This window comes from Protopterus annectens, chromosome 13.part0, assembly GCF_019279795.1.
Source record: "Protopterus annectens isolate FY-2018-M chromosome 13.part0, PAN1.0, whole genome shotgun sequence".
Classification (NCBI taxonomy): domain Eukaryota; kingdom Metazoa; phylum Chordata; order Ceratodontiformes; family Protopteridae; genus Protopterus; species Protopterus annectens.
Window position 1 is genome coordinate 880,247,493 of NC_056747.1, and position 10,420 is coordinate 880,257,912.

The 10,420-nt window shown below is 36.0% G+C and overlaps 1 protein-coding gene across 19 annotated transcripts in view; it reads left to right on the plus strand.

Moving 5' to 3' along the window:
* Positions 1-8,993: 8,993 nt before the first annotated feature.
* MSI2 (musashi RNA binding protein 2) overlaps positions 8,994-10,420 on the plus strand; it is a 2,403,248-nt gene continuing 2,401,821 nt past the window's right edge. For 12 of the 19 annotated variants that reach the window (XM_044054614.1, XM_044054627.1, XM_044054620.1 and 9 more), the window contains exons 1-4: positions 8,995-9,233; positions 9,466-9,506; positions 9,742-9,823; positions 10,290-10,374. In XM_044054614.1, coding sequence (XP_043910549.1) covers positions 9,172-9,233; positions 9,466-9,506; positions 9,742-9,823; positions 10,290-10,374 — 270 coding nt within the window. In that variant the 5' untranslated portion in view covers positions 8,995-9,171. Of the gene's footprint in view, positions 9,234-9,465; positions 9,507-9,741; positions 9,824-10,289; positions 10,375-10,420 lie in introns of all 19 variants that reach the window. The other 7 variants (XM_044054625.1, XM_044054632.1, XM_044054628.1 and 4 more) reach the window with 2 other exon arrangements.

A 10,420-nucleotide genomic window follows, 5' to 3' on the forward strand; every position in this document is an offset into this window, starting at 1 on the left:
TTAGGCAAAATGGTAGAGTTTTCTGCTTTATACGACTTTTGCCAAACTTGCACTTGCAAAAGAAAAATAAGTGTTTCCATTTTGCTGCTCCTTTTTGGCTTTGATCACCATAAAATACTCAGAAATATATATATATATATATATATATATATATATATATATATATATATATATATATATATATATATATAAATTAACAAACAGATGAATTCCAGAAAACAATTATCCATTTCAAACAATGTTAAAACACACAGCTGGGTCACAAAGAACAATTTCTGTTTCTATACAATGAAGGAACTCTTTCATTTCAAATTATTTTGAAGGTTTCTCCTCATAAAATCATAGACCTTTAGATAGGTAGGTAGGTAGCTAGAGCGATAGAAATATAGATGTGTGTTTGTGTACACATTTGCTCACATATATACACACATTTTATATGTGTACGTGTGTGTGTGTTTTTATATATGTCTAGCTATCTCTCTCTATATATAAATATGTGTGTGTGTGTGTGTGTGTGTGTGTGTGTGTGTGTGTGTGTGTGTGTGTGTGTGTGTATGGATGTGGGTACTATTGAATAGGTCAAGTGAATGTTAGGTCAACAGCAGCATAGTTGATTGCATATGGTTCACCAGGCGGTTGATCAACAGGTGTGTGAGATCACACAAATCCAAAGGTTGGGAAATTTGCTCTTACCACGTGTTTGTGCAATCTCAGTGTTAATATATATAATTAGCAGGGAGTGTGATAGATTTTGCATGTACTAAGACTGTTGCTCAGCACATATGTACTGTTGATTACACTGTTTTGAACCTTTTGCAGTCTACAACGCTGCAGTCAACCTTGGGTGTTTTAGATTATATGCAGTACACCTATATATGTATTTTTTTCAAGCTGACCTATCACATGTCACATGCATGCCTTACTGCTTAATGAATAAGCTGGACATAGCTCTGAAGAGGTGATACGTTTTAAGAACATTTGTCCATTCTTCTGGTAATACAAATTATTTAAAAACCTAATAAATCTACTTCAGAAGTATAAGTGATGCTGTCTACAAATTGTGCTGTCCAGGTAAAATGCAAGAAAGCTGAATCATCCAAAGCTAATTAGCAGTAGGAAAAAGCACTTATTGTGAAGACTGTAAAAAACGGACCACTACTTTGTAGCCTGTGCATTAAACTTCCAAAGTTGGAAAAACCTACTGCCAGAAACAATTTTTGTTCTAATTCTAAATTTATTATCTCTTGCAAATTCAATATGAATTAGCTCATATGCTCTAATTATCCATAACAGAGATGTCTAGGATCAGGTCAAATAACAACTAGTGCAAAATGCCACACTGTGGTATAAATCAATAAACAAGCTGGGGTTACTCTTTATAAAATGTGAAAATGGAACCATGTATTTCAGGATTATGGCCACAATAAATTGTGAGATTAATTTATTTTATTGTGTGATATGATGTCATTCAAAGAATATCAAAAGTGTTTTTATGAGACTATACAGGAAAACATATTAATGAATGCACAGGCATATGTGAACAGGAAGGAAAGAAAGAAGGAACTCCATTTCCCTCGTGACCAAAGACTTGTGCCGTAAATGCGTCATTTGGCAGTGCTATATGTGTTAGGTTGAACACAATCCACATTCTGAAATGCTTCACATCTGTGCCTTTTTTAAGGCACTGCATGTTTCATACTTGAGTAGTTTGATTAAATTAGTAAAAGAATTTGTCATTTTATAATATATTTTAAGAATATATGTCAGTGTGTGAGAGAGTATTTGATCATACATACATATGCACAATTAATAAAAACATGAACTTGACAAGCTATACTTGCTAAAAGGGATTAACAAGTCATGAATAACACGCTTTAAACATTTTAAACAACTAAATATATGAGAGTATATTAAATTGTACTTGTATATAAAATATGTAGATGGCATTTAGAAGGAGCCTGTCTCCCTGGGACACTGCTGAAAATGGGCTTTGTCCAGTCAGACTATCCCGGTCAACAAAGACAAATAAATAAATAAAATAGTTTTAAAAGCAATAATATATTCTACTTGCACTTACAGTTAAAAATCATACATGTACATCATTTTGCTACTTAGAAAAAGGGTTAAATAAACATTCTTCTCTTTACCTTTTTTGAGAATTTAAATATATAGTAAGCAAGCAGAAATGAAAGAGGAATAAAGGAAAATTAAACTATAGAATCAAACATTCTTAAAACACGTAAGAGAAAAAAAAAGGAAAACTAAAGTAGCATCAAATGTTCTTAAAATGTTATCACCTTTTCAGAATATCTCCTAATCATTCCCTTAAGTAGTACAGCATTGTATGTTTGCATGTGTGTGACAGGCTTGACTGTTAGACTGAAACTGAATGCTTCTGCCAGCCAGGAAGGGCACATTTTCATGCTGATGCATACACACACACACACACACCCACACACACACACATATATATATATATATATATATATATATATATATATATATATATATATACATACACACACACACACACATATATACATATATATATATATATATATATATATATATATATATATATATATACACACACACACACACGCACACGCACACACACACACACACATATATATATATATATATATATATATATATATATATATATACATACACACACACACACACACACACACACACACACACACACACACACACACACACACACACACACACACAAACACACATGCATATTCTGTGTGTGTGTGTGTGTGTGTGTGTGTGTGTGTGTGTGTGTGTATGTGTGTGTGTGTATTCTTTGTTCACATAGTAAATTCCTTTAAGCCAAATGTTCCATTATACTTGTGACTCAGGGGAAAGCTTCACATGTCAAATCAAAGGATTGTTTTTAGGGCAGGTAAGTAACCTAAGCAGTATGTATTTAGGAGATGGCAGGAAACCCAGATAGAGGAAGAATATGTAGATGTCTTCCAGACAGCAAATACATGCCAGAATTGAATACCAGATCCTAAAACCAAACGGCAGCAGTCCCTATCAATTAACTAATTAGTGGTACAGTATAATAATCAGATTGATGTGTTCCAATAAAATGTCTGTGCTTATATTTTGTAATAGTGTTGCCACTATGCATTTGCAGAAGCTGGTCTTACTCAGGATTCAGCATCCTTTCTACTCAATGTATAATTTAATACATACTGAAGGAGAACAGCTTATATAAATCATGAATATTAAAGCATTCCTGATAGGTACAGCTCTAAAGACCTTTGCTAGTTTTGGGCATGGCTAACCTGTACTGAAATATCCTTTGGCACTACACAGGTCAAACTGACTTCAATGCTGAAGTATCACAGGAACCTGCATATATCCGATGATGCTCTGCAGTGTGGTGTTTATATATATTTTTGTAGACATATAAGTGAGATACCACAGGCAAATATCCATTTTAATGCAGTCAAGTTTTATAACATGCAACTTCTGAATAACAAGTGAAAATGTTAGGAAAAAGTCAAACTAGAATATCTCACAACCTTTCTAGCTATACAAGTTCAACTAAGACAGTATCAGAATATTCTTCTGACACTGAAATCATGGCACGTGAACTTCTGAACATTTTCTTCAGACTTAAACACTACTACCAGGTGTTCTTCCTCACATGACATTCCTCACCCCACCCCCAGTCAAGAACTGTGTGTGTCTCTTCCACAGATGTAACAAAGCTGCAACTAATGCTATTGAAAATGTAACATTTCCTCAATATGCTCCTTAATGTATGTCCCAACTTAGAAATGTCAGGGCTTGTAGTTAGCTTGACAAATAACCAGTTGTCATGGAAAACGTTTGCTTGACTTGTGTTACAGCAAGTCTTTCTCTGCTTCTAGGTCTTGAACTCATGTATACACCTGCAGTTTAAGTACTGACTCAGCCCATTGAATATTATCCTGAAAATTCATTCCACACTGATCTGCACAGCTAACTACTTCAGGCCTAATTTTTACTATACTGTGTTCTCTGTTGCTAACTTGCTGGAGTGTCAATCTGTTACCATGTCATAGATAACTGCTCTTACTGTTTCTTGTAATACTCATCCAGTGTTAGAAAGACTAACAGGTCTGTTATATGCACAGCCTTTTCAACAGGCAGCTGTACTAAGCTGCAGGACAGAAGTAATTCTTTAATATAATTCACAAAGCAAACAGGAATTGCCAGCCTACTTACAACAAACTTTTCTTGGCACCCTACCTTAGATGAAAGTACAAGAGACCTAATTGCAAATGATTGCAACATCATTAATGTTCATACTGTTTAGCAGCCAGAGTTGTGTACCACAGGGTTTTTGTACATATCCGCACTTCCATTCAAGAAGCATGGTACAAATGTACTATAATCCCACAGAATGTGTGTACAACTGTATGAGCTGTCTTTCGAGTTACTAGAGTTACATAAACTCTTTGCTTTATCCTCCATGACTCCTGTAGAAGTTCTTGCTGCCTGAGGACATATCTGTAGATCACACCCATTCACCACTGCCATGCTCTTCAAATTAACCTTTTGTTCTCTATCTCAGCAGACATGATCTAGTTGATCCTTTGGCTATGCAGATGAGAAATACCTGAAACGGTAGCTAAAAAAGTCCAGATCACAGTTCCCTTCCTTGATCCCTTTGATTGTTTTGGTTACAAAGGTGAAAGGGGAAACAAAGCAGTTCATTTGCTGTCTTCCTTTGTATTCCTAGTGTGTTGTGTCTTAAAACAGACCCAGACCTGGAGTAAAGCTTTCTAATAAAGATGTTTTTGACAATAAAGGTTTACATATTATTTATTCATTTTTCTCTGTTTACAGAGCTTAACAATCTTAGTTATTATGCACAGTTCTGGAAAACCTGTTACCATATTTTTCATCTCCACCTTACTGTGGTGACTTATTTTTCTTACCCAGAGCTACTGTGGGACAGTGTGTTGCATATTTGCTGACAAGTTTAAAACTAAAAAGCCAAAGTAAAAGCTATCACATTACAGTGGTTCTTTATCAGTAAACATTTTAAGTATAAAGTCACACATTTAGCCCTTTCTTGAGGTTCCTGCTTATTTTGTTAATTTGCTATAAACTTTAAAAGACAGCATTTCAGAGCTGAATGGCCAAAAGCAGAGAGCTTTACCTCTACTTTACATTCGGATTTCAGGCAAAGGAAGAAGACGAAATGAGATGGGAAGTTTTCTTATAGCTAAAAATGGATTCTGGTGACATTATATGCTGTAAACTGAAATCAACAATCAGTTTAAGAGGTTATTTCTGAAAAGTTGAGTAGGTGATTATTTCTGAAGGATTATTAATAGCTTTGGCGTTGGTGTCCTCAGTTAGCTCTTTCACAAAATGTTTAGTCTACAAAAAAGACTGGCACTGATGATATTATTTTATGAAACCGAATTACAGCAACAACCTTTGTTTTTAACTTACTTTCTATATTTGTGTGGGATGCTGTTTCACAGTTTCAGCTGACTCCAGTGGTGGCCACAAGATAGATTTAAGTCTAACACATTAATGACTTCTCCACCCCTTGGTGAGCAATACTGCTTGAGCTCATGAATAGTTAATTAAAATCATAAGTTCTAGTTAAGGACCTTAGGTTCAACCCTTTCCTGTATCTACTATGCTTATGCTCAGCTAACAAATGTAAACAGAGTGTTTACAACTCTTTTCTTACAGAAATGAATGTATATTTAATAAATTCTATTTTGCATATAATTGTATCTAAGGATTGGTAGTCTGTAAAACACTGAAAAAATAAAATATATGATATTACGCAATACAAATGAAAATGGCAGTTGTTAATACAGGACACACACATCTAATAAATAGATTGTACTATATTTAGAATGCCAGGATGCTAAAATGGAGCATTTTGTTTTTATCACCTGCATTAAACATCATTTAAGGAATTATATACTGCCCAGCATGAGTTCTGTTTCTGTACTGAAAGCTTGGCCTAGCATTCAGCATCTTTAGGATGAGATATTTTGTGCTAATTCTGTCATATTTTATTGCACTAGACCATGTTTCATCTTCCCCACAAATTCCTTGGTTTTATTTATTTATTTATGTACTGGCAAATGTAGTAGGCATGCACATTTTCAAGGACAACCTACACCCTTTGATCGAATAAAAGAAGTACTACGCAAAGATAGTGCAATTAAACACAAAATAAGACAAGCATAGACAGGATAGCATGGAAATATTGACATGGGCTGGGGTTTAAGAAAACTAAAGTTGTAGTAAATTCACAGCAGGTAAGACTTATGTCCCACCAAAAGCACACACAAGCTCTCACACACACACTCACTCAAAGTAATGCACTTCAAAAGGGAACCTGATTCCTGTCTTTTAAAAGAAGTTACTTGCCATTTGTATGTTTTTTTCCTGGTTGGAAAAGTGCTTTGAGATGGAAAAATATAAACTATCTGATGTTAAGTAATACAAATGGAAATGGCAGTTGTTAATATTTATAAGTCACATCTGTTACATAAGCACCAATTTTTTAACATGAAGAAGTACCTGGGCACACTCAGAAGTTATTTATGAAACAAGACACTCATTTGTCTGATTTTATTTCAAATTTAGCTTGGCGGTATTGAAAAGCTCAGCTCAGAAAAAGGTGTTTATTTCATAAGAAATCTGTATAATTCCCAGGAAGCCTAGCAATTAAGACAAAGTCACTTTTTCCCAAGAAATGGACAGTTAGGAATGAAAATAATATGACCTTAAAAGTTGAAAAATAACAGACACTGAAGTAATATATCAGACAAATTAAAATGGAAATACCCAATGTAAGGCAGCAAGGAAAGTTCAGCTAACCTGTTGAGTATGCAGAGACTTTTCAAGATGAAAACGTATTATCATCGATACTATACAGGCATTTAGTGAGACCATGTGGTGAATAGTGTGTGCAATTGTGGAGACCTCGTCAATACAAAAGCGTATACACACAGCTGACACAGTATAGAGAATGTAACCAAAAAGAAGCTGGTTCTCAAAAAGCTGCCAGAAGAGACTTATTAAAAACGTCTGAAACACAAGCTGCAGAAAAACAGGACATGACTGAAATATTTATATCACTGAGCATATTCCAAAAGTACTCAAAAAATGTATTTTCTGAAAAGGGGGTTGGGTAGTGTGTGCTTGCGTGTTTTGGGAAGGTCAGATACATCTCAAATAAACTATTATAAAGATTTATTTAAAGGATAGAGTGGTAGTGTATGGAATGGTTTACTGTGGTGTTCCACAAGTGATAAAAAGTATGAAAACAGTTAAAAATTGATTGCATCAGACCTAAAAAATGTTAAATGTGAAAATGAAGGTGAGGAATGTAAGTTGTCTTACAATTTATAAATGCAGCACCACATCAATAATGGGTGATAATACTGCTAAATGCATGAACTGTCCAAACATGCAAGTAAAATATGGAAGGTGTGGTTATAATTAAGCAAGCTTAAACTTAAATATATTATTCTCTGAGATGTAAATAAAAGGGAAAGGAGAAAAGAAAATAGAGAACTTAGATTTTCTGCCTTAACCCACAAACTTTATAAATTGCCATGACATAGATTTTCCAGCTAATACTGCCTGACATGCCACAACATCATCTTCTTGGAGATACGCACAAACTCTGTTTTTTCGCGACCCATGTCTTACCTCGGTAGTTATTAGCCTTCTGTCTTTATTATGTAATCGTCTTAACCTTTCCCGTAAGGATGGATACACTACCCGTCTTGTTTTCAAAGGAATGTCACAATTTAAGCAATCGTGTCCTGCAAAAGAAAAATGGCAAATGATACAGTTAACATAATTTCTTACTCTTATTTAGACATTGTAGAAATCTATAATAGTGTAACTGGAAAACAGCAAAATACAACTTGCATTATTTTTTAAGTGGGAACAAATCATCTGCATCAAGCACCTGTAATTGTGGATTTGTCTTATGTGATTGTTACAGCGCAGTAAGAAATGTCATATTTTTGTTTATCTGAAAAAGTGGTGGTGCTAGACCAGGCAGGATGATCTCTTTTTACGGGTCCCACCTAAAAAAGAAAAGAAAAAAACTAACGGAGTATATTTGCCAATTGTCTTCATTACGGGTGTGACACCCCGATTTGCAGTACACACACACACAGATTATGTAGACATACTGTAGTGGGTATAGCAGGCAGATTATGTATATTCATCTGTGTGTATAATAACACACACGTGGTATGTATCACTCAGAGGGATGCAGATAGATGTATACTCCACGACTTTCTGAGTGTGTGCATTTGTGTACGCACCTCCATACACTGTACAAATAATACATACGCACAAACACGTGCGCATATGTGTGAGTGCTCAAAACACATTTAATTGTTCGTTCAGAAGATAGGCAGGCATGCTGTTTGCGTGTCTGTATATATATATATATATATATATATATATACATATATATATATAATGTGTGTATAATATATGTTGGTAGACTTTAGTCAGTGACATGGGGGCGCGCTCCCGTGTGTGTGTGTGTGTATATATATATATATATATATATATATGAATGAAAGCATTTATACGTTTTCCGTCAGATGGCTAAATCATTCGGTTTTGAAAAACATGATTGCTATGTTTCCAACAAATGCACAATTTAATTCCGATTTCCCCTAGCCTTACATCTCTTTTCTTTACGGCACTGATTCGCTCATTATCCCAATAAGAGATATCTGGAAAGTGTTATTAGCAGCAGAACGATAAAGTTCTGCTAGTGAACTTGATAAATAAAATACCGCCCCGTACGCTCTATAAGTAAGGAAAACAAGCTTAATGAGCTCCGAGTGAGAATGAGCACAATAATGGATGGAAGGCGCTGTGGGAAAAGAGAGTTTAAGCCAGCGTGGTGGTGGGCGGTTCTTTCGGGTGACGTCAATGGGATTGGTTGCCTAACGTTCTGGAACCCCGCCCATCCTAACATTCAGGGGGGAGGGAGGGAGTATGAGCTCTAAGCTGATCCCACGTGTGACGATCGCGTCCCCGGCTCGGTAATATTCTCTTAGCGGGGCTTCGCTTAGCTTTGCTGTGTTTCTGTGTGAGTGAGTGTGTGTGTGTGTTTGTTAGTAACTGGTTAGAGTTGGGTTAGATATGGAGGCAGACGGGAGCCAAGCCACCTCTGGAAGCCCGAATGACTCACAACATGACCCCGGGTAAGCTCCAATCGCTATTTTTTTGGAACTGGAATGCCATTTGCCACCTTTTGTTTGCATCTTGAAATCTGTCTTCCGGATTGTTAGTTACACCTTTGTTTGAGTTCATTACTGAAGGGGCCTCCCCCCTTCCCTCCAACAGCAGCTCTCTTCCTTTTAGCTTTTGTAAGTTACACGTCAAAATGGCCGATCTGACATCTGTGCTCACTTCTGTTATGTTTTCTTCTTCTAGTAAAATGTTTATCGGCGGCCTGAGCTGGCAGACCTCCCCAGGTAAGAGCACTATTTATCTGCCAATTTATTGTCCTTTGTTAGTAAGTTCAGTTTCCCATGCGATCACAGCTTTGCTGCACATTTTATGCAAGGTTATTTTGATAAGGAATCCCTTTTTCGAGTCCTCTATTCGACCCCTGCTACTGTCCGCGATCTCTCTAAATACAAAACAGAAATCCGAGAAGCATGCTTTCAGGGAATTGACACTGTTTTTTTATTGTCGTTTCCTCAACAGACAGCCTTAGAGACTATTTTAGCAAATATGGAGAAATTAGAGAGTGCATGGTAATGCGAGACCCTACAACCAAACGCTCCAGGTACGGCTATTTACTTTTCTTTTGCATTACAATTTTGTATTTCTTTAAGTGTTAAAGGGCTGACCTTATTCAGTCTTGATGTAGAGAAAGAAGTGTGGTTTGCGATCTAGTGTTCAAATTGCTTTTCCTAGTGGTGTGATTTTTGACATTGCCATGATGTCTAGAGGTGATCTGTGCACTGTTGCAGTTCTGTGCTTTATTTGCTGGGATAGTTAAATGATTGTTTTCGTGTATTGTTTAATACTACTTTAGTTAGGTGAGCTGATTGCATACGAAAGACATTTAAAGTCACTGCAAGCTCCCATCTCACATGCGAGGAATGTTTATAGAGTGCTATTAAGTCCGCAGCATTGTAGACTAAGTTGAAATTCTTAAGCTATTGCTAGACTGTTTCTGTTTTTACACTTTTAAATGTATTTACATGTTGTAGTTTCATTGTCTGTTCTTGTTCTTTGTCTCATTTCAGAGGCTTCGGGTTCGTTACGTTTGCCGACCCTGCAAGTGTAGATAAAGTGCTAGCTCAGCCCCATCATGAGTTAGATTCCAAGACGGTATGTTTTTGTTGATGTGTCATTTTCTGCGGTGTTATGCCTGTCT